The 24,725-nt window shown below is 40.3% G+C and overlaps 1 protein-coding gene across 14 annotated transcripts in view; it reads left to right on the forward strand.

Moving 5' to 3' along the window:
* Positions 1-303: 303 nt before the first annotated feature.
* UBR5 (ubiquitin protein ligase E3 component n-recognin 5) overlaps positions 304-24,725 on the forward strand; it is an 87,670-nt gene continuing 63,248 nt past the window's right edge. For 5 of the 14 annotated variants that reach the window (XM_050307708.1, XM_050307788.1, XM_050307807.1 and 2 more), the window contains exons 1-6: positions 305-519; positions 19,252-19,296; positions 19,991-20,072; positions 20,245-20,321; positions 21,114-21,233; positions 24,226-24,415. In XM_050307708.1, the coding sequence (XP_050163665.1) occupies positions 458-519; positions 19,252-19,296; positions 19,991-20,072; positions 20,245-20,321; positions 21,114-21,233; positions 24,226-24,415 (576 nt within the window). In that variant the 5' untranslated portion in view covers positions 305-457. Of the gene's footprint in view, positions 520-19,251; positions 19,297-19,990; positions 20,073-20,244; positions 20,322-21,113; positions 21,234-24,225; positions 24,416-24,725 lie in introns of all 14 variants that reach the window. The other 9 variants (XM_050307727.1, XM_050307718.1, XM_050307738.1 and 6 more) reach the window with 6 other exon arrangements.

A 24,725-nucleotide genomic window follows, 5' to 3' on the forward strand; every position in this document is an offset into this window, starting at 1 on the left:
CCCTCGCGCGCAATGACGTCACCGCGCCCCGCCGCGAGGCCTCCGCGCCGGGCCAATGGGCGGCGCGCTTGGTGGCGGGGGGGGGAGCGGCGCGCGCCACTCAGCGCGGGGCTCGCACGCGCGCCGCCGCCGCGCGCCGGCCAGGCCCCGCCCCCCGCCCGGCGCGGCGCACGGAGAGGGGGAGGGGCGGGGGAAGGGCCCGTGGAGCCAAGATGGCGGCGCGTGCGTGAGCGCGGCCCGGCCCAGCTCCCAGCGCCGCCGTTGCGGCCGTTCCGCCCCGACCCGCGCCCGCAGCGCCGCGGCCGCCGAGAGCCCGCGACCCCGCCGGGGCGGCCGCCAACCACCCCGGGGGAGGGACGGAGGCCGAGCGCCCCCTCCCCCGCCGCCCCCATTGTGTGCCCGGCCCCCGCCCGCCCGCCTCCCGCCGCCGTCGCCGGGGAGGGCACCGGCGCGGAACATGACCTCGATCCACTTCGTGGTGCACCCGCTGCCGGGCACCGAGGACCAGCTCAACGACCGGTGAGGGGCGGCGGGGGCGGAGGGGAGGGCCCCGGGGTGAGAGGAGGGGCCCCGGGGCGGCGGGGGCAGCGCGGCCGGCCCGGCCCCCCCGCGGGGTCCCCGCGCGTCCCGCCCGCCCCGAGCGGCCTCTCCCGGCGGCGCCTTCGCCCCCCGCGGGGCTGAGGGGCCGCGACCTTCGCCGAGGGCCCGGCGGGGGCTCCGGCCGGCCTGGGGAATCCCGGGATCCCTGGCCCGGCAGGGGGGTTCCTGGGGATCCGGGGCCGAGGAAGGGAGTTCTCGGGGATCCCTGGCTGAGAGGCGAGAACGTGTCCGTGTTAATCGGGGATGGAGCGAGGCAGACAATGCGGGCGGGGGATCGCGGCGTGTGAGGGAATGACGGGAGCGGGGGATAAAGGCGGCAGCGCTGTCACACACAGCGCGGTGTGCGCTGCCTGCCCCGCGCAGGGCCGGGGCTGTGCACAAAAGCAGGCCCTGTCCCCACATCGGCGGGGCGGTGCGGCTTTAGCTGAGGTGCGAATGACCGCTGCCTGCCTGGAAACATCGCAGCCAACTCTATGTAGCACTGGGGGAGAGAGACTGCAGGCTGGGGAGAGACTGGAGTGCTTGGGGGAAATGAATCTATGAACCAAATTTTCTTCACTGCTTGACGTGTATTTGACAACTCTGTGTGGCTGTCAGATATTTCTTCCGTAGCAACTGCTAATGGTATGTGTAATAGCTTGTAAATTTTACTTGTGTTCTTTTATACAAGGATTCTTAAAAAATCTGTAACCTTATCTCTTAATTTCTTGCAAATTTATGCGTGAATAAATCGATATCTTTAATCGTCACTGGATAGAAAGCTAAATTTTTTACACTACAAATATTATTTAAGGGATGTAAACAATATGTAAATATTTGTAAGCCTTAAAAAGTATGGGCTCTTGGTGATACTGTTCTGGTTTTGATCCTACCAGATTTCAGAGTAGGCCAGAGTCCAGATCGCTTCTCAGTTGTTTGTAGTTAGGTCACTTCTCCTAGACCAGTCTTTGCTGAGTTGCCTCTTTAAACGGATGAGGTTTGAGAGTATACAGTAAGGAAAGTAGGTCGTTTTAAAAACAAAATTTCGGCCTAACTACCTCATCCATGCCCTTAGAGAGGGAAAATAAACTTCTAAAGATAAAATAGATCCAAAACCTGAAGTGTTTTAGTGTGGAGTGTATTTTTTTTCCCCTTAACCTGATAATATATTTTACAGAATCCTGTTTCCTAGGAGGTCTCTCCATTCCTAAGGGATTGACTGGCGTTGTCTACAGTACTGCATTCAAATTTGGCATGCACCATCTTCCTTTAGTAACAAACTGAGAGGTGATGCTGTACTAGGAGATCTTTTACTGGTTGCACTGTTTTGATTTGGAGTAAGAACTAGGACTTTGAACTTGAAAGGACTGCCGTGGATTTTCTTTTTTTTTTTTTTTAATATTGATAGACCCTTAGAAAACATTTAACATGTAATTATCACACTTTGCTCAGAGTGAGAGAGCTCATCTGTTTTTTCTTTAATGTCACCTGTTCTGTTGACCTATTGATGTAAAATGTGATGCCCCCTCAATCTTCCTAATGCTTCCTCGTTTTTTTTTTAATTTCTTTTTTTCCCTTCTTACCACAGCAGCATGTCTTAAAACTACTATTTGATAGAGGAAGCTTCATAATGTGTGATAATTAATATGTGGAGAAAGCTGCAGAAGTGCTGTTAAGTAGTGACTTATTCTGAAAAATCAAGCAGCTCCTTGATCTGATCTGCAAGTTAGAAATTTCCACTTCATGAATGTAATTTTACTAAAAGTGCAGTAGCTGTGTATCAGAACTTGTAATGCAGTGAAATCAGAATGATTCATAAGTAGGGCTGAGGCACACACATATGTGCTGGAAATGCCAGTTCAATTTTATCAGTAGCACTGCTGCTTATTACTATTCTGTCAATGTAGATTAGGCTCCAGATAGCTTAATAAATTCTCATGTACATGCTCACAGATGTTAGGATCCTGGAACATCTCATGTCTCTAGGATCTTTCCCCTCTTTTTTGAGTCTATGCTACAGGCAATGGCCAGTAGCCCCTGACAGTGGTCAGTTAGGCTTTTTTTTTTCTGTCTGTACTCTGAATGATAATTGTTTCTCAAAATCTGATTTTGGAATCATAATTCTGCATAGTATGCTTTCATCTCTAGTGTACGTAAAACATCAATTAGATTGCTTTCAGTAATGGATCTGTGTTCTGTATCTAAAGAATAATCACATCTTAAAGGACAAGGCATTTATTGGTGCAATCCCTGTGTGTTCAGGATACAGGACACTTTGGAATTTTTATAATCAAGTATTTGATACATTATGTGTTTTAACTTTATCAGTGTAGATGTGTGAGAAGAGTGAAGTGTGTTTGGAAAGCATCCTTCTTCTGAAGTATTGCTCTGCTCTTAAGTAGTCTCCAAGTATTTTTTTCCAGTGTGGTTTGGTGCATTTTCTCTCATTCTGTTCTACAGTTTTTATTAGATTTTCTGTTTAATTTGCTGTCCCTCTTATTCGTGCAGCAACTCCGAGAATGGTAAAACACTTCAAAGAAGGAAAAAGTAACTGTAGAACCACAGATAATTGGAGGACTCCTGAGCATGCCTACTCATCATCTGAAAGTACTTCTTAACTAGTGTTTTTGAAAATGCTGGTTAATATTGTACCTTGATGGTAGTTATTAGTCCTCTCTCAAAGAAGCTGAAACTGTGTTGGCTTCTTCACTCATATGTCAGAAAGCTGGTGACACTGAAGAGAGTTCACAGAGGACAAGGTTATACTTAATTTTGCAGCTGTGTTAGGATTCATTTTTTGAAATGGATAGTAGGCTAAGCTTTTGTTTATGATGAACTGAAGTAATTAAGCTTTTTCTGGTAAGTTTACTTAGGAAGACAGGTAACTTGGAATTTTTCCCCCAAGCAATTTGTTCTCTGTAAACTGAATCTGAAAAGTTTAATGGGAGAAAAATTTGGTATGGCCTGCAGTTTGAAAAATAACTCCATAGAGTATTTATGATGTAAATAATTAATGGCTTTAATATTTGAAAAAGAAATGTCCAGCTTCTGTTGCATTGGGTGTCAAGTATGTTTTGTTGATAATCCACCTCTTTTAGGGCAGAAGACTTTGAGTTTTGTTAAGGAGGTTTGACACAATTTCATAGATAAGTTAATCTCAGTAAATTCTTCTCAGTGTATTTCTTAATTTTATGTTGGGTTAGGAAGTGGGTGTAACCATGACAAATAGCCTTTTCTTGGCTAGTAGCAAACCTCAGAGTAGCAGTTTAACTTGCTACTCTGTAGAAGGAGAAGGGGAGTCTTTCAACTTCCATAAACAGCTCTCCCTACATCAACTAACCTTCAGGGACAGGGTTCATCTCAAAGCTTTGACTTTGTCTTTACCTTGTACAAAGAAAATTCTTGTCAGCTAAGCCATTTAAGTCCTAACGTAGAGTAAGATGTAATTTTTGAAGTGGTCATTGACACAGTGTTAATGTGCTTTTTTCTCTCCTCTTAAAAATGAGATGTAATGAATTTAGTTCAATAGAGGGTATTCTGAATTTAAGATAAGTGTTGAGAAGTGCCATGTAGTAGTTTTTCTGGCAGTAAGGTCTTTGAAACCATTAGTGCAGCCAAGAAAAGTTCATTTGAAGCTTCAGTGAGTCCGTATGTACTGTCATCTTTGGGGGAAGAAAGGGAGATCTGGCTCTTGCATGACTTTGTTTTCCCTTAATAATATATTCAATGCCTTTCTCTCTTATTTGAATATGACTGACTTTAGGCCTGTGCCTGAACTGAAAAATGAAGTAGAGTGCTTTGCATTGCCTGTGTTGTTTACACTCTCTTGATAATCTGTGGAAAAAAGGTACCTTGCAGGAACATACCTTTTTAGCCTCTACATCATTTCAAGGTACTGTGAGTGATCGGTGGATATGTGGCTGCTACTCTGGCAGACACCCCCCCTTGCATTTACTGATGAGCAAATCTGTTAAAAATCTCAAGCAGATGTTGCTGGCAGGAGCTGGTGGAGGGTGTGGTGTGGCTGTGCAGGGAGCCAGCAGGGATGTGGAACCGGTGTCTCTGCCGTGCACACAGAGGGAGAGAGAGCTCCTGATAATGAAAGTGTTTGTTTAGCCTTGAACTCCCTCTTGTACATCTACAGGCGTGCTGGGAGAGTACCTGTGCTCTTGGGGAGAGGAAGGCAGCCCCAGCATGAACTTCTCTGCTGTTTCTCACGTGTGATCTGCATTGCTGCCCAAAGCTGGGGGAAAGAAGGGATTGACTGATGTGTTCTTAAATGGAAAACCTGCAAGTTTTGTGCAGATAACACAGCACTTCTTTTAGCTCAAGTGATTTATTTTGGTATGCTTTAAACTGTTTCCTAATCTACTTCAGGATAAGTGCAGGTAGCCTGCCACAAACAGGAATAGATTGTTTAATTAATGGGAAAACATAACTGATGTAGTACTTGAATTCCCTGAGTTACAGCTGCTTGATGAAAATTTACTAACGGGAGAAGCATTGACTTCAGTTTTAGGATTAATTTCTCGAAAGCATAACCAAATTTAAATTGACTTCTTTCAGAAGAGAGTGAGGGATGGGGTATGACTGTCATGGCATTATTATTATTATCATCATCAGACCCTTAGCTGGAAAAACATTTTTACAAAATAAACTGTTCTGTCTGCATCAAAAGGTTTGCACCACCACTGTGGTTATACAGAGTGTTACAGGATTCATATGTGCAGCAGCAGTGCATTAGATTTGATCTTACTTCACTATTGTTATTTATGAACAATAATTTGGGAAATTAAGCATCAGAATTTACACAGAAGCATCTTTTCATGTCTGGTTGAATATGAAAGGTTACTTATACTCAGGCCAATATTCTAGGCCTTTTTGGACTTTGCTCTGCCAGAGTCCTCTTCTGGTTACAATTGTTTGTCATGCCCCACATACTGCTTTTTAGAGAGTGTGTATGTAATAGTCTGTGAATGTTTCTTGCTGAAACTTTCCTGAGATGTTGTAAGTCAAAGTAATTGCTCCCTTCTGAAGGTGGAGGTTTGTTTTCCCCACCTCTTACCTTGCACTAATTTTAAGTGTCTGATCCCACAGGAAACTAACTTAATTTCCTGAAATGATGTAAAGATAGCCCTGGTTTATCTCTGGTTGGGTAAGCATCAGAATAGATGGATTAAAAAGGGGGGATTTTGAAAGGTGCTGCAAGAGGGGGAGCTGGGAATGAAGAACAGGGAAGAGGAAGCAGGGTTGAGTTCCTTCCATTTTGAAAGCAGCAAGTTTATTTTGGCTACTGTAATGTGAAACTGTACTGTGAATGTGATCTGGGCTGAGGGTAGTTGTGATCTGTCACAAGGAATTTAGTAAAATAGTAATTGGGGCACAAATGTTGCGTCTTTATGTGTTCTCAGATCATATATAAGGTTTGAGCATATCTGTTGTTAAACCAATGATAAAGTAAGATTAATGGACTAAGATATCAATAGCCATGTTTTAAGGTTGGCACTGAAAGTCAGAGCTGTCAGAAAACAACCTTTTAAATTCTAGCAACAGTAAGGTATCAGTTAAAAACATTTCTGTGCTATGTATTTGTAAAAGTTAAAAACTATAAACAATAACATACATTTGAGGTAGTTTTTTTTTGTATAATATTTTTTATTTAATTTTCTAATTACCATGTAGGATGTTTGTAAAAAACATCCTTCTTGATCTGTCTAAAGTACATAACTATTTAGTATACAATTATATCTACATGAAAAATGACTTGACAGTTCATAGAATCATAGAATCAGATGGGTTGGAAAGGACCTCTGAGATCATCAAGTCCAACCCTTGACCCACTACCACCACAGTTACTAGACTATGGCACTAAGTGCCACATCCAGTCTCTTCTTAAATATGTCCAGAAATAGAGAATCCATCACCTTGCTGGGCAGCCCATTCCAATGCCTGATTACCCTCTCCGTGAAGAATTTCTTCTTAATATCCAACCTAAACCTCCCCTGGCAGACCTTGAGACTGTGCCCTCTTGTCTTCTGAGAGCTGCCTGGGAAAAGAGACCGACCCCCACCTGGCTACAACCTCCTTTCAGGGAGTTGTAGAGATTGATGAGTTGAAGAAAAACAACCAAGGATGTACCTAAGCTTGGCAAACTGTAGTGTGTTGTAGATGTGTATTCACAGTTATGGCACAGTTAATCACTGGGAACTTAAATTGAGGGTAGTCTGTATCTGAAAGTTACATAAAGGAGAGAAAGGAGTTTGAGGTATTTTGTTGTAGTGATTACACTAGCAGCAATCTAAATAGTTAAATTTGCAAGATGCTTCTTGTAAAAGCCACTGTTTTTTCTCTGCATCAACTCAACAGCCACTTATGCATGAAAAAAACCATAAACCAAAACTATTTGTGCTTTTACATTTTTTTAAGCTTGGATTCACTGAAGTCCACTAAGGATTTGTCTCTTAAAAACAACTTCACATAGGAGACTGCAGTGGTTTGTGTCTGTATATGCCCCAGAGAGAACATGAAGACAAGGCCTGGTTGCAGTGGCAAGAGGCTTGTAAATCAAGAGGAACCATTTGGAGAAAAAAATACCGAAATAAATGTGCAAATGTAATTTTCAGGGTGCCCGTGTGTTTTGTCCAAAACTGTTAAGCCTGACAGTTTAAATGAGGATGGACACAGCATTAGTTACTCCACTACAGGAATAATTATTCAGACTTCAGATCTTATTTTCTCTTTCTAGCATAGAACTATTTTGACAATAAACTCTGTATTCTATTTCTTAAAGTCTTTCTGTCCTTAAAAAAAGCAGTCAACCAACATTGCTTCCTTGTCTGTTACCCTTCCCCTTCAAGGAAAATCAGCATTTTGTTTCAAGTTAAAGAGCTTTTTGTTTTCTTTGAGAGAGAACATTTACTCAGTGATATAAGGGTATAAAGTTTGACAATTCTGGACAATTCTGAACAGTTGAAAGACACTGTAAAACCGAGTAGAAAGGTGTAAGGTGGGAGCACTGCTCATCTGCCAGTTTGGTTCCGGTTGAGGAGCGATGTGACTGTAGAATTTGCAGTCTGAAAATTTTGTCTTCATCTCACAAGTCTCACTGCTACAGCCAGCATTGACTGTGTTGGAACTTCCCACTGTCGCTGTTGTTTTAAGGCCAGCCATGAGATCTGCCAGTTTAGGTTGTGACAACAGTAGCATAACTCAACAGATGAGGGTACCAAGGCTGCTGGAGACTTTGGTAATCTTGGGAAATTTGTCTTCAGCAAAACAAACCCCAAAAAACAACCCACATTCAAGAGGGTGTGTTTTTTTGTTTGTCAAAGGAATCAGTTGGAAATATCTCTAGTAATTGAGGGTGATTATACCCATGCAGCTGTAGTTTGCCTGTTCGTTAGAAGATAGCCCAGAAAGAAACTCTGTGCTCTGTACCCAGGTTTTGGTGGTGTTACTTTGTGCAGCCATGTTTGCCCTCATCTCTAGTTAAGCTGGGTGGTAATTTTGTCTTATTTTCTATGCATTGTAGAAGTAGTAGATTAGTTTAAGCCAAGCCTGTGTTAAAGCAGCATTTTTAAAATTTGCTTGCAATCTTTCATTATACTTCATAATGTATTATCCATTAGGTTTCCCTAAACTCACCTTTTTCACTTTTGGGGTAGGTTATCTCTATACATGTATGCAGTTCTGATACAGTGAGATGTTTTTTGATTGGGATCTCTGGATTCTACTAAAAACTGTAATTTCACTGTGTAGTTTTCAATGTGGAGTCTGACATTAACTTAACATAGACAAATGTTTGTGCTGCAGGGTTTTTACCAAAAGCTTAACTGGAAAGTGAACACTTGCCCATATGAATGAAGTTAACTGTAGGCCTTACTCTGTTGTCATTTGAAGCCATTGGAGTCTGTCAGTTCCTTCAATAAGTGTGGTATAATTTTAATCTCTTGTTCATTTTGCAAAATTAATTTTCTTGAATGTGTCTCTGAGTGATTATTCTTTCATTTATGGTATGAAATTTTACTGTTCTCTATCCAGCCTGAAAATGATCAGGGCTGCATTTTTTTCTCCTTTGAGTAAATATCAAGAGATGTTATTCTAAAGAGGATTTATGGCTTTTAATCCATTTTATATTTTTTAATATAAATGAGTTATTGTTGTCTGACCTTTAATGAAGATCTCTTAGGTTGTTGGAACTCTCTTTCCTTTGTCTTTTACCACTCTTAGCACATTACTAACAGCAGTTTTTCTTTTCTCATTTTCTGTTTTGTTTTTTTTTTTTTTTAATAAGGCATTGTATACACAATTCGCTTTGAGAAAATGTATCTGTCTCTAGAGCAGTAATTTAAAGATACTTAATAAAATGTTCCAATGATATAGATCATCCCATATTCTTGTCATTGTGGGGCAGATTGGGTAGGCAGAAGGTAACCTGGCAATTATTGCCCTGCTCCTCGTGGGAAGGCTGGGGAATAACAGGCTGTTTGCTGGAATGGCCAAAGCTTCGTTTCTTTCTCTTGTGGTGCAGAATCTGTATCTGGCAAGATTGTCACCTGAAATGCAATGGCTGTAGGCAAAATGTGAAGCAGGAGGTACTAAACCTGCTGCTTCCTCAGGTCTTGTACAGGAACCAAAACACTGGTTACACTGAGGGGAAGCACCTGGAGTTTAGTGGCTGGGGTATGGACAGATGGGAAAGAGAATCTCTTTGCAGCAGTGCAAAAAAGTGTTGTGATGAGCTGTGCACCTCAGAAGCTGGGCTTTTTATTGAGTTATTTTGCCTGCACTGTGCATCTGACAAAGCGATTTGGCTGCTTGTTTTTCTGGCGTGGTGCTTGCTCTCTACTCCTTATGCCAGGCCTCGTTCCAGTCCTATCTAAATCAAAGATGCAGTGTCTTGAGAGGAAGGTTTTGAAGATGTGTGTTTAGTGGAAGACAGTTTGAGGAGGGAAGTCTGTGGTATTTAAAAGGCAGTTTTTAACAAGTTTGAAGAAATGAACACGCAGATGACATTGTGATGTCAGAGTTTTTGTTGAATACTTCAAGGCTTGGAATTGGAGGAGCTGGCAAGTAAAGGGCTGGACATGCTAAATGATCTTTCCCTGTTGCTAAAACTAATTCAGCATGAGAATAAGCTCATTGGACTTTATTGGAAAGCAATTAGAATTCAGTTCTTGTTTGTGCTTTGTTTTTAATAAAATCACTTGTACAAAATATACAGTTGCTTTTCTCTAGCCAAGACACAAAGTATTTAATAATGTGACAGTTCTTACTTTTAAAAATATTTTTATAGCATTTGAATGCTCAAATCAAAGGCCATTTTCCAACTTTGCAGAAAGTGGTCATGGCTTCCAAAAGCTTAGAGCAAAGTAAAATGGTGGAGAGATTATGATGTTGGTTCTTGCAGTAGCCTCAGCTGGGACCAGAACCTGTCTCTCCAGGTTTTAAGCTGGTTTGCTGGTAAAGTCACAGCCTCCCTGGTGGCTCATAATTAACTCCTGAAGAAGCATTAACAATCTTATCACCATGGGACACAAAAAAGTTTTGAGATTTTCAGTGACTTGATTTTTGTTTTGATAGCAATTTTTTTTAGTGGAATCACTACAGCAGTCCTCTAAAAGTAAAAAATAAGGTGTTTTTCCTTCTTTACCTAAATGTGGTCTTTATATTTTACTCATTTTAGTTAAACAAGTGTACAGCTTCATAGCTGCATTTGGTGGCTAAGATGTGCATGTTGTAGGAATACTGGCTCATGTTATTATCATGTGTGTGTTCTTCAAGTATCCTTGAATTTAGAACCATGGGGTTCTAAATTCCCATTATACACATTTCATTGTCACAAGAGGATATACTTACTGAAATGATGGATAGTTAAATAGTTTACAACCTCAATTGTTTTTGGATTCAGAACTCTCACCCAACTGAGTTGGTTGATGCAGTTGTTTAGCTGTTGTGGTGTTCTGGCTGAAGAAATAACCTTCTGCTAAATGTTAAACAAAACATTTTTTTGCAGTTGCAAGGAATCTGTGCAGCTGAACGGAATCTGTGAACACAAAATGATGATTGGATGCATTCTGCACCAGAGAACAGATTTCTGTCTTGTATTGCCTGAATTTGTGACCCATACTTTTGGAAGTCTGCTGCTATAGAAGGGCATCAGATTGAGGGTGACTCATTCCCCTGTAGTGTATTTTTCTTTTTTCCATAGAAACACCACTAGGCATTTAGGCTGTACCTGTAGCTGTACTTTACTACCAAATGCTCTAGATAATGTGCTACAGAACATGTAGGTGTACTGTAACTGCTCTGTGTTAGTTCTCTCAGGATCATACCATTTGTGGTTTCTTTCTGTTCATATTCATACTTTTCATTACAGCTTTCTTTCAGAAAAGGGGCTGTGCTGTTTCATAGCTTATGGTGTTTGCTTATTTAAAAAACATGATTGACTTTGTATTCCTCTTGAGCTGGGCTATGGCTGTGCTTCACACTGTGGTTTGGGGTTACAGTTTTGGTTTTTTCTATTCAGAAGGGGATCTTTTCAGTGTCACTTAAATGATAAATCTGAAGAAAGGGTGTAAGTAGATTTTGACCTAAAGAAACCAGTCAGCCAGCTTAAAAAGTCATTGCTAATCAGAGGCATCTAGTGCTGCATTTCACAAGTCTTACTAGTGGCTGTCCCTGCTCTTGCTGTTGCTGATGGAGAAACAGAGTTCTTCCATCTGGGTATTTGAGTACCCGTGAATGCTTTTGGTGAATGTCTAATGTCTCAGACACTTTCCTTTTTTTCTGTGCCAGTGATCTTACAGGGATTCTATAGCAAAACTTGAGCTTCTAGCATTTCAATGGCAAAAATCCTCTTTTTGTTACCATGCCTTCAAGTCAAATGTGTGGAGATCACATTCTGAAAGCAGTAAGTCTTCAGTATCATTCACAGGATGGCTGAGGTTGGAAGGGACCTCTGGATATCATCTGGTCCAACTCCTGTTCTCAGGCAGGGCCATCTGTAGCTCAGGACTATATTTAGATGGCTTTTGAGTAACTCTCAAGGATGGAGAATCCACAACCTCCCTGGGCAACCTGTGGCAGTGCTGGGTCACCCTCACAGCAAAAGAAGTGTTTCCTGATATTCGGACAGGGCTTCCTGTGTTTCAGTGTTCACTGCCTCTGTCCTTTCACTGGGTGCCGCTGCAAAGAGCCTGGCTCTGTCCCCTTTACTACCCTTGTTTTAGGTGTTCTTATGTATTGATAAGATCCCCCCAGAGCCTTCTCTTCCCTGGGCTCTATTAGCCTTTCTTCATCTGAGAGGTGCTCTAGTGCCTTAATCCTCTTTGTGTCCCTTTGCTGGGCTCTGTGCAGTATGTTCATGTCTCTCTCATACTGGGAAATCTGGAACTCCAGATGTGGCCTCAGGAGTGCTGAATAAAGGGAAGGCTCTGCTGCATCAGCATGCTGGTAATACTTTGTGTATGGCAGCCAGAATGCCATTTGCCTTCTTTGCTGCAAGGCACGTTGGCTCATGTTCAAACTGTTGTCCACCAGGACTCCCAGGTCCTTTTCTGCCAAGCTGCTTTCCAGCCGGGCAGTCCCCAGCATGTGCTGGTGCATGGGGTTATTCCTCCCCAGGTGGAGAGCTTTCCACCTCCCCTTGCTGAAGGTCACGAGGTTGCTGTGCTCTGGATGGCAGTGTAACTCCTTACAGTCTGGTGTCAGCAGCAAACTTGCCAAGGGTCCACACTGCCCCATCATCCACATTATTAATGAGGATCTCATTGAGCAGGACTGGACCCAGCACTGACCTCTGGGGTACGCTGCTACTCGCTGGCTTCCAACCAGACCTTGTGCCACTGATCACCACCCTCTGGGCCCAGCTGTTCAGACAGTTTTCGGTTCATCCCATTGTTTGCTCATTCAGCCTGAACATCAACAGCTCCTCCGTGGGGACCTTATGGGAGAGTTCAAAAGCTCTAAAGGCTCTGGGAAAGCATATCCACTGCTCTCCCCTTTTTGTTCTGTATAGTGATGTGAAATCTGCGTTGTTTTCTTAAAACTAGAACTAAAATACCTGCTGACACTCTCTTTAGGTGAAGAAGATGGGTAAGTCATTTTACCTGCCTCTGTAGCATGTATTTAACTCTGAATATTAGATATTGGTGGGTATCTATTGTTAACCTTCTAATGTCTTTCTCTCTATCCTATGTTTGCTAATTTTTCTTGTCCTGCTTTAACCTTATTGTGGGCTAGTTTATACCTAACTTATGTCATTTTCTACATCAGTGTTGTTATATCATTAAATATTGATGGTCTGCTCTGAGGGAATTTTCATTCTGCAATAGTTGTATTACCTGAAGACTTTTCAGTGATATTGCAGAAAGCTGTTTTTAAGAGATTAATTTGTTTGATGTTTGCCATATTAGCTTTCTGCTGCAGCTTACTGATTCAGCACAGTGTGTTACCATTGTTCCAGAGAGGACTATTAAATGGTCAGAACTACATTTATCAACCAAACTAATAGTCCTGCAAAATAGGAAATAAAGTTTGGGAACCATATTCTGTCAACCTGTGTTGGTTGATACCATGAAATACCATGAGATGTTTAAGTCAAGTCCATCTTGATTTCCTCCTCTTTGTGGCAGAGACCACAGTGCTTGGTGACAGGAAAAGTGTTAGAATAGGGCAAACATACAGTGATGCTTTTCTAGCTTCTATGGATTTGCAGCGGAGCCCCTGGTGGTCTAGTGGTAAAGGCGCCGCGCTATCACCGCCGAGGCCCGGGTTCGATTCCCAGTCAGGGCCACTCCCGGGCAGGTGGGGCTCGTTAGCCCTTAAAGGCAACCCACCTACGTCCTAAGGACCTCGCTGCCACCGTCCAAGCTCGCTTGGCCCCGGCAGATGAACCTTAGGATTAAAGGGTGGGCTCAGTTCCGCGCACACTGTGTCTCACCTAAAAAATCCAATGCGCAGGCTGGAAGGTGTAAAGACCTTCCTCGGATCTTCGCTCACGAAGACTGGCCATTATTATGTATGTTATGTGGATTTGCAGCTCAGGGATTTCCTGAGCAGTAGGTGTTGGTTTACTGTGTAATAATCAAATAGTCCTAATTTATATTTCTTCAAAGGTGGAGAGGACACAGGGTAAACCCCGGTAGCCCTGATTACTAAGTAGAGTACTGAGTTTCTTTTTCATCTAGCTTGTTTCAGTGATCTGTGTATTATTGGCTAAACATGCTGTCCTGCTCCCCTCCTGAGTAGTACTGGTTACCTTGGAGCCTGTCATTTTGTACTTTTTTTTTTTCCTTATATGCATTACTTTGTTTTTGTACAGATAATCTTATTGCCTGCTTTTGTGTGGTACTTTGGCATTTGGGTTTTTATGGGCTCTCCCCCTTAGGACCCTAAATGACTTAAAGCACACTCTAGATCGTCATTAATTCCGGTAGGATAAAGGTGTAGCTGTGGAGGGCTTTGTCTTTGGAGGCCACTCTCTAGTGTTTGACATGGCAATCAGGACATGGCAGTCGGGGATAGGATCCTTTTTTATGCTGTATTGAGTCATGGAAGGTAGCTGGATGTGACATTACATCAGTGTCAGTGTCTAGTGTCCAGGACATGCTGGGATTAGGAAACAAAGGCAACATATTTGCCTAAGCTTTCATTGGTGTCCATTTTCTGCATTTCTGAGACTATTTTCATGACACTGATAGACAGGCACAGGAGCTCATTTCCATGTGACTCAAGACAGGCAGGTGTGAGAGGGCTTTGATCTGGAGGCTGTGGAGCTCTGCTGGGCCAAAACCTACAAAGTGGCCACGAAGGTGCCTCCTTGGGTCTGGCTCACTGTGCTCAGAGCACTTCAGGGTCTCAACTGAGGGATGGAGATGAAGGTTGTATTTACTCTTTACGTGGTGATAGATATGTTACTCAGTACTGTTTTCCAGCGCTTGAATTGATTGTATCATATGTGTGTCCCCTTGGATATCTTCTTCTTCTTAGCCTTCCCTTGGAAAAGCATTGTGTACTTCTGTCTGCTCTGGTGTGCAAGTCTCACAAGTTTGTTGGCTTAAAGACTTCATTGACAATAAATTGTCTTAAAGAGGTCTGATCACTTAGAAATATCTACCAGGACTGAAGTAGGTTTTTTTTTATTTCCCTACTCAAAGTTGTTCATCATACCAAACAGTGGGTTTTGTTTGTTTTATTTATTTATTTTTTAAAAGTACCTTTTATTTTCTTCCTCTGCAACTCTTACCATCAACATGTGGTGCTGAAGTGGTGAAACCTCTTGTGGTGGGGCCCTGCCTGATATTTTAACTTTAAAGTGTACAAATAACTTTTAGGTTTATAAAGGTGCAGCTTCAGGAAAAATCCAAGAGAATGTTCTGAATACTGTGTGTGGGATTCTGAGCGTTACTTGCCGAGTACAGAAAGGCCTGCATTCTTCTGGAGACAGGCAGTATGTGGACATTGTATTTTACATCTCTGTGGTTAAATCCTTTGTTTGGATTGCTTAGCTGCAGTGATTTTCACTGTGTGCTCTTTAAGGACCTAGCTGACATTTAAAAATGTAGTCTGAAGTTGCAGTGAAAAATAAAAAATAGCTTTCCTTATATTATGATGGAAATCAATCTCTGAGATGGCAGAAATTGTTTTAATACTTAAAACCAAATGTGCTAGCTGTACTGTTATTTGATCGAAGCTGCAAAATGCCAGATTAGATATTAGCACTTGTAAATACTGTTTCTGTTCAACAGCAAGTAAGTTTTTGAGGGGAAAATTATTTACATCTTCCTATATAAGATTTCTATTTACAGTGCACTATTCTTTTCATGTTAAATTCCCTATCTGAGACGATCTTGCAGATGCAGATGATGTAGGTGTGGTGGTTTTTAATTTTATTTTTCTATTCTTGTAACTGTTAAGTTTCCTAACATGCAGGGAGAAAGATGAGCATATATTAATTGAACTATTCTAAAACCTTAAAGAAGTAAGAAGGTTCTGCTTATGTCTTGTCTGTTGGTCTGTGAACTGTTGCTGACATGATGGAATTGCTTAAAAAGGTTGAATATTCCTGCAGGATGACTGTCAAAGTAGGGCTGTTGCTGGTGCAGGGAATTGAGTATAGTGAACATGTACTATAGAAGTCTATAGTGTCTTAATAAAAATAATTCTTGGGACAGCCTGCCTGCTTTAAGAAGAAGATTTTTATTCTTAGAAATTGAGGAAAACACAAATTGTAAACCCATATTTTACTTATGTGGATTTAAGCAATTGTTTAAATAGGGTAAAGTTATTATAAATATACTCAAGTCCAATTTTTCTATCACATACTTAATATTTTAAAATGGAATTTCTCTGAAAGTCTCTTGCATTTTTGAGCCTCACTTGGTTTTATACAGCAAGATCTGGTGAAAGGATGGGTCCTGAGATAAACTTGTCTGGAAATAGAAATGTACTTTGAAAGAAGTAATATCTTGTGATGAATAAAAGTGTCATGTGGGAAATCTGAGCTGCTGTAGCCCTGACCTAGAGCTTCTTCAGTTGCTTAGTGTGGGCACAGTTCCCTTCTATTCTGATTAGTTTGTAGAGGCTAAAAAATTGTAGCTGTGAAACTTAAAAATGAAAAAAATCCGTACTCGGCTTGGGCAAACTGACTTTGTTTTCCTTGCAACTGTTTTTGGATTAATTTCAATAAGAATATTTAAAGAATGTGTGTCTTGAAACAGGGGCTATCATCACTAACCTTTTTGTCTAAAAGCATTGCTAAGAGAGGGCATTTCCCCAAAGATCTCTTTGTGATCAGAATACGTGTTGCTTCTAACTTGCTCCTTTGAAATCGTTTAACTGACTTTAATGAGAATTTTTCAAAGCATAGCCTGTTCAGGCATTTGTATTGGAGATTGTTTTACCACAGAAAGGTCTTAGTGGGAATGTTGACCTTCCTTAATGTGAGAATTGATTAAATCATCTCTGCCTGTACCTCTTCCTCCAGTGCACCATCAGTTGAAATGACTGCATTGTGTTGTTAAAATTAACCTAATCTTAAATAAGCTTTTTCCTTCAGAGGATCAGTGCTACAGTACCCTGCAATTGGGCAGGCAGAAGGGCTTAGATTGTTGCAGGAAATGTTTTTGTGAAATTATTTAGAGTTTTTATTTGCACAGGCATTATCTCCATACGGAGTATACAAACACATCCTTCTGCTTTGTTCTTGTCTTCCTACTTGTTTAGTTTTGTGACTGGTGTTCATGTGAGTGCTGGTGCCAGCACAAGGAAGGGGAGGAGAGGGGGTGAAACCAGCAGCCCAGCAGGGACACGGAGCTAAAGAACAACTCCTTTTTCACTCGGTAGTGTTCTGCATCATGTTCAAGTCCTCATGGATCTCTTAAGTTTATTGGCTGTGCTCAGTAATTTTGCTGTTACAGCAGCTGCATATGAGATGTTTGGGGTGTGAGATAGTTTTTACTTTTTTTTTTTTTTTTCTTTCACTAGGGGAATTTAGTACTTTCAGCATTGTCATTTATTTCCTGCTCTGCTCTCTCCCCTTAAAGGTTGACAGCAGCCTTTTTTCAACAATGTTAGATCTCTTTTGACCTGTGCTTGTTGCAGATAGATCTCTCTTGAGGCTGGTGTTACTCATGGATTCACTGAGTATTCAAGTCTTAACTTTCTGTGCATATTTCTTCCCTATTATGTCATTATTTTTTTTTACAGGTATAAAAGGTTTATGATGATGTTTTTCAAATTGAAAGATGTCAATTTCTTTGGTAGTGCTCAGATTTTGTGACACAAGGTTCAGATAAGGAAGCTTTAAATGTTGCTCATAGATTATTTTAGTAACCATCTCCAATAAAGCACTACCTTTTTTGATGTCAACTTTTGTTATAGTTAGTGCAGTGAATTTAAAGGCAGGTTTTCCTGTTCTGGAATTATAACTCATGGTAGAAATGTTAGTGGAAAACTGCTCAGGATTCCTGTGGGAAGCTGTTAGGTGATACACTTCAGACATGACACTTGTCATATATGATGCAACAGATCCCTGCCTGCTTTGTAAAACCGTATGATAAACTGTGGAGTGTGTGCCATTCATCTTCAGGGTTCATTCCATATTCTCCCACAGCAGTTCACTCTTGTGGGGTACTTTTCATGCAGATTGCATATGAAGTGTGTTTTTTCTCTTTTCCTTTTGTGGGCTTTCTTCACAAACCTTATCTGTCCATGTACTCTTGGCCTTATGAAGTAGTTGTGGCTGGAAATCGGGAGTGTGAAATCGCCTACTTACAAACCAGCAGCTTGGCTTGGATAGCAAAAGGCAATTCTAAGCACGTTCACTTCCTTCCTGCTGTCTTTTCACTGTGGTCCTTTCTTCTTGGGCATGGAAGTTATTTCCATCAGTATAAATGATCTTGTTTCCCAAACATACATTTTTTTTTCCTATTTTTTCCCTCGGAACAAATGCTTTAGAGTTAAACACTTGATAATGTTATGATTTGACTGTTTGTACCTCTAATCTGTATTCTTTCTTATACTCAGGGGTCACAAGTAGCTGAAGTCTGTTGTCCTTAATAATCTGTGTGTAGAAACTGAAGTGAGTGAAAATAAAGGATTTAAAGACATGGATTCAGACAGAGGAAAGCAGTGCTGGTGTGCATGTCTTTTTGTTCAGTTTAGAAAGGTGTTGCTGATTTATACTAGGATGAATATGCTACCAAAGCTGATTTGTTTTTTTTAAATTCTGAAGATCTTGCATAATTTTTACAGTGTTCATCTAGATTTTGTATCTTGGTATAATGTGAATACTCTGAATACAATTGGAAGCTCTCCGGGGTCTCTTTCAGATTGTTTGTGTCCTTTGGGAACAAAGGAGCCCAAGATTAACTGAAATGCCTACCTGATATTATGAGAGAATCTTTGATGTCTGTAGAGGATCTTTTCTAAGTGGATAAGAAATTACCTTAGAAATTGCTCTGTTGCTTTCCCCTTTTGGACACTATCCTCTAAGCAGGAGTGGTTTGTGGGTTGGCCCTTTTTCTTTCTCTTCCATTTGGTGTGGTGCCATGAAAGTGAGATGGAAGTACTTTTGTAAACATTTTTCACCTTTTAGTAAAGGTAATGTTTTACATAACCCTATAAATTGTGATGTTTCTCTGGATTGTTTCTTCTACTAGTCAGAATTTGTTGTTCATCATTTGTTGATGTTGGCTTTTGTGCATCTGTTTTCCTGTCTTCTGTGGCACATACTTGGATTTCCTAGAAGGTGATTATCCTGTCTGCTCTGGGATACTGTATTCAAGCTTATACAAGGAAATACAAGTATATTTACAGTTAATGCTCACTGCTTCATCTGCTTATTTTGTGTGTGAAGTTGTAAATGGTTGTAATAAGGCAGGAGTAGGGTTTTTTGATAGTGACTTGCAAAACACAGAAATATAAGCAAACGTTGGTTCTCTGTCAGGGGTAAAACTCCAAAGCAAAAAACCTCCAGAACAAAAACCTTATTTGAAGCCAAACACTATCAAGTTCTTACACAGACTCCCAGCACCAAGTAGTATTTATATGAAGCCTCATTGAATGGGGTAAATTGTCCCCATAATGTCATAAATATGCTGTATAAGGTGGTGGTTGTGTCCCGTGGAATATGTCGTCAAATAACAACTTCATTTCTTTTTGTTTCAGGTTGAGGGAAGTTTCAGAGAAGCTGAACAAATATAATTTAAACAGGTAAGGCATGTCATGTGCTGCTCTAAATCCTTTAGGAAAGTACAGTTTCTCTGACAGCAACACGAGGCAGGTAACTGTACTGTAGATATAGCCTTAGAAATCCTCAATAATAATAATGGCCAGTCTTCGCGAGCGAAGATCCGGGGAAGGTCTTTACACCTTCCAGCCTGCGCATTGGATTTTTTAGGTGAGACACAGTGTGCGCGGAACTGAGCCCACCCTTTAATCCTAAGGTTCATCTGCCGGGGCCAAGCGAGCTTGGACGGTGGCAGCGAGGTCCTCAGGACAAATCCTCAATACTAATAATATTAAAGTCCTACTAATACTAAAGTCCAGAAATGCTTCAGATAACACAGGATGAAAATGGAAGGTTTTCAGTTATGATAAAATATATTATTAAATATCTCCTTATGAAATGACTCCTTACTTTAAAGTATAAACCCAGTTTTTTGTTGCTGATCACATTAAATGAAAACATCACCTTTTAGGGCTTTTTTCCCCTGCATTTTGTGTGGTTAATGTTAAGAAATACATCATAGTTCCTTCAACTAATGCACGTTTAGTCATTCTTGAATGTTTTTCATATTGGTAACCATCACTGCACATCTTTCCTTTTATATACAGCTAAGTTTTGATTTTTTTTTCAGATTTCAAATGTTCTAAAATGCTACACATTCTCACTTCTTCTTTTCAGCCACCCTCCTTTGAATGTATTGGAACAGGCCACTATTAAACAGTGTGTGGTGGGACCAAATCACGCTGCATTTCTTCTTGAGGTAAATTACTGAAATCTCAGAGAACAAACTTGAAACCATACAGTTAAAATTAGTTCTTTTAACATTAAATTGATCAATATTCTTCAGTAACTGAAGACTTGTGTTTGTGTTTTTATTGTAACTTGTCTTACATTTCAGTTTTGAATGCTTGCTTTTCTTGTTCTAAATACAGGATGGTAGAGTCTGCCGGATTGGTTTTTCAGTCCAACCAGACAGATTGGAATTGGGTAAACCTGAGAATAGTGATGGGTAAGAGATGCTTTCCTTCTAAAACGTTCTTTTAAACTTGATAAGCAGCTTGGCTGCTTTTTTGGTTTTGTTTTTATTTGTTTGTTTTCAAAGTAGATTGCTTTTGGAATGGATACTTTGAGTAGAGATGCAATGGTTATTGGTGATGCAGCCAAACAGCCTAGCTTGACAGACTGGCATAGGAAGAAGTAGTAGATGTGATTCTAAAAGAAATGAGACAGGGTCTCTTTAAGTTCAAGAAACAAACTCCTCCAAAAATAATCCTTATGAAAGAAACTGTGTTAAATTATTAAGCTTTGTGTAGAATCCACTCTGAAAGTGGCCCCATCTGGCGAGGCTCACTTTCTAGACCCATGGTCTTCGGTCCAGGTAAGTCCCCCTTAACAGGACTATTTAATGATTCATATTTGAATGTAAACCACTTAATATTGAAGTAGGGTACTCAGGGTCAGGTTTATGGATAGAACACCTGATTAAAATTTATACATATACGCTAACAGAAGACTTAGCACAGTGGCTACCTCAAATCACTAATTGGCTTAATATGTATTTGCAACTGTGCTATTATGGATTGCCCATGTACATAAGGTCAGTTAGGCATGCTTTCCGCTTTCTTTTTCCAGTGTACCTCTTAATATACAGTTAGATTAGTTTGGACTATTCCCCAAGGGTGTTGCTTAAGCTGGTATGTTACCAGATTAAGTCCCTGAGAATTTCAACCTGGGATTCCAGGTTTTGTTCTTAACCCATTTGGGATTGTTTTGTGACTGATTTACCATCTTTTACTTTCAGTTCAAAGTTGAGCAGTGGCTCAGGGGCAGGAAGGACATCCAGGCCAGGCAGATCTAGTGACTCCCCATGGTTTCTGTCTGGTTCTGAAACTCTGGGCAGACTGGCAGGCAACACCCTTGGGTAAGTTTTGATAGGATTGAGGCTGCAATCTGTTTGTTCCATATTTGAGTATATGTGTATACACATATATAAATTGTATGCAGTATGTATAAGGGAACGTATCATTACAGCAGTTGTGTAGGTAGGGTATAATAAAAAAATATCTACTTGTTTAAAGTAACAGACATTTAAGTGACCTTCAGCATCTAGGATATGGAGAGTTTTCATATATGTGTGAAGAATAACTTGGTTTTGGCTGTGTTGTCTTTTTCTGAATGTTTTTTTAGTTCTCTGATTTTTAAAAAGCAGTTTTTCAGAGGGACACTATCAATTTAAACCGTGGCAGGATAGAAGCATAAAGACAATGAGTGCATTTATGCAGGAAGGACCTTCATTATCTTCATGTGCTCCACTGCATTGTGCCCTCCTTCCCCAAGTCACGACAGTTGTTTTGATAGCTGGGGTCCTATACACAGTGATAGGAAGGGAACATTTGGAAAAGGTTGTTGCTCAGAACCTTTAAAGTTGTCCTATATGCTAAATGTACTGTACAGATTCAGTTTTCTTACCATTAGCTTTAAAATTGATGGTGTCCCTTTTTATAGAAATGTAAATTAATCTTCGTTACATAACCACAGTGATTACTTTGTTTTTGTAAGATGTGTTGAACTGTGCTGCTTCCTAAGGTTACTAACTGTAGCAAAGAGAACTGTGTTTACAAGCTGTGGTTTCTGCACGTGATTTAAGAGGGAGGAACTATAGCTTTTCCATGACAGCAAAATTGTTGTTTATATTACCAAATAAACTAATTTCATTTGGGCCTTAGTTGCATGAAAATTACCTCCCCAAAGTTTTTGTGCAAACATTGTGCATTTAAACCTAAAAATCCATATGTTAAATGTTTAAGGCAAACATTAATGTTATTGTGGTGTTTAAAAACTTATTGTGGGAAGTGTGAGACTTTTTTTCCTTGTTATTTTAGCTGAGCACAACCAGTTAAAAGTGTTTGAAGCTATGTGCTTAGGAGACCAACCCTGAAGAGTTCTAGATGTCTTCCCTTGCATGTTTCAGCTGAAAGTCACTGATCTAGTGGAAAAGCAGTAGGCACTATTACTAGTCTGTTAAATGAAGGGAATAATTAACTTAATAAATTGAGTCTGAAAACATTCAAACTGTAGAGCCCTTAGATTAGATAATTGGATTTGGAAAATTGCTACCATGCTGCTGTACAGTAGAGAGGTGTGGTAAACTAGCAGGCAAACAGAGATGAGCTGAAAGATTTTCATTCTATATTAATATTTATTTTAGGTTTAGACAGCTTTATTAGAACAGGACCAAGTTAGGACACACTGGGAATGTTTTCATTATTATATGAATAGAGATGGTTTTAACTGTAGATGTCTAAACTATGTCATTGTTAGTTTATAATTTCAAGTAGAAAATGCATTTGTAGTAAGTATTAATATCTAATGTGGAACCTTTTCTTTAAACCCACACTTCTCTGATGAGAGTTGAATTGAGAATTGCTTTGTAGGTAGAATCTGATTTCCCCTCAGCCCTGTTCTTTTCCCATCAGCTGCCTTACCACCTTTAAAACAGATTAACTGTCTCATTTTATTTAAAATGTCACATTCTTCTTGGTTTTGATTTTTTTTTTTTTTAAATTTTTAATAGTATCTTGTTTTAGAATTCTCATTCTAACTCAAGAGACAAGACTTCCTAAAGCCATAATTGAATTGCTTTTTGTCTTGTCATTGTCTGTGTGGCCACTGGCTAGAATCCTGAAAATGTGGATGTGTCTGACAGGGCCTTGTCTTAGGCAGACACTCGAGTTACTCTGTGATTGCATGGTCTTGTCAGGAGGAAAAAGAAAACCCAGCAAAACAAGAGAAGGGTGTTAGTAATCAACTTCAGCTGTAAAATGTAAGACAAGGATTCTTACCTAATTAGCTTTTAATAGCTAGATGTGATGGACTCAACATAAATTTATTAGATACTGTTTCAGAGAACGTAGCTTTTCTCACATCTAATTTTAAATGTTTTTCTAGAAAAGAGATTGAGATTTAAAGTGACTGGTAGTAGGAAGATTCTGCTGATACTGATTGTTAAATAGCAATAACACCATATCCAGTACCCTTTAAAGCAGATTGCAAGATAAAGTTAACCTTAAAAAACAAACTAGAGGCTCTTGCCTTTCATTGCAACAGAGTATCTTGTCTTAAGTCCAAACTAGATTCAGTTTACACAGTTCTGTGGTGATAATTAAAATTAGTGGATAATTGTAATGATGGCGAGTAGTTTGTTTCTAAGAATCAGGGCCTTTTTGCTCCCTTGTTTTGATACTGATTCATTGAAATGGAAAAGCTGTTTAGTCAGTTCAGGTGTGTTTTTGCCATGTATAGAACTGATGTTGATTTCTGAAATAGGCATAGATACAAAGTAGAGTATCTCTTGAAAACCATCCATGAGGATCAGGAACTATCTAGTGTAAGATTTCTTTTGCAGTAAAGAAGATTACTTGATTTTCCCAGTGAAATCTCAAGCAATTTCTAAAAGTAAATCAAGTATCAGAATCTTTAGAAGACCCATCTGAGTAGAGTGACCTGCCAGAGCCATTGACTGTGAAGCTGCTGCATGTGTGCTTTTATAGCAGGAAGTTGACAGCTGAGTGTTAGATGTTACATTGCTGCTACTGTTGCTTTTAAAAAATCTGAGAATTGATCTATGTATATATTTATGCATGTATACATCCACACAACTATATGAGTAGGAAAGAGTGGAACTTCCAGTTGCAGTCCTGTTTTTTTATTTCTTCTATGTATTTCAAAAGTTTATCAATTGCCTGGTGTTCCTGTTCTGACTGGTTTTGAGAGATACTTTTTGTCTATGAAGTCAAGCTGCAGTGTTTTTCAGAGGCGGTTTACAAGTTATTAGTAATAAAACTAAAGACTTCTTGAAGTAGTCCCCAGAGTATGCGGTTGTATTAAAAAGACAAATAATCTAAATCTTCTAGAAGTCGCTGGAGTTCAGGGGTTGGTGGAAGCGGAGGAGGATCTTCTGGTAGATCATCTGCTGGAGCTCGAGATTCTCGAAGGCAGACCAGAGTTATACGCACAGGACGTGATAGAGGATCTGGACTGCTGGGGAGTCAACCACAACCAGTGATTCCAGCATCAGTCATTCCAGAGGAACTCATTTCACAGGTACATGAACTAGAAACTGCTTGTTGCTGAAAGCTTGGAGAGCTGCTCACGGCATGTGTATAGGAATGTGTTGTAGTAGTGCACTTTCTCCAAGGAGTGATGGCATGTAATTGAAGAGGTTGACCTTCTCTAGGTGAATTGGTTTTATTCTTAAATATGTAGTGGGAGTGATAGACTTTTGGATTCTAGAATTTTCGTTTCCCAGACTTCCCTCAGATAAGGTATATATTTAATCTAAGTGAGGAAGGCCATGTTAAGTTGTGGTTGGGAGATTTAGTGAGAAAGTAAAAGCATTAAGATTTAATAGAAG

Source organism: Myiozetetes cayanensis, unplaced genomic scaffold (assembly GCF_022539395.1).
Source record: "Myiozetetes cayanensis isolate MyiCay16 unplaced genomic scaffold, myiCay2020 scf1, whole genome shotgun sequence".
NCBI classification, from domain to species: domain Eukaryota; kingdom Metazoa; phylum Chordata; class Aves; order Passeriformes; family Tyrannidae; genus Myiozetetes; species Myiozetetes cayanensis.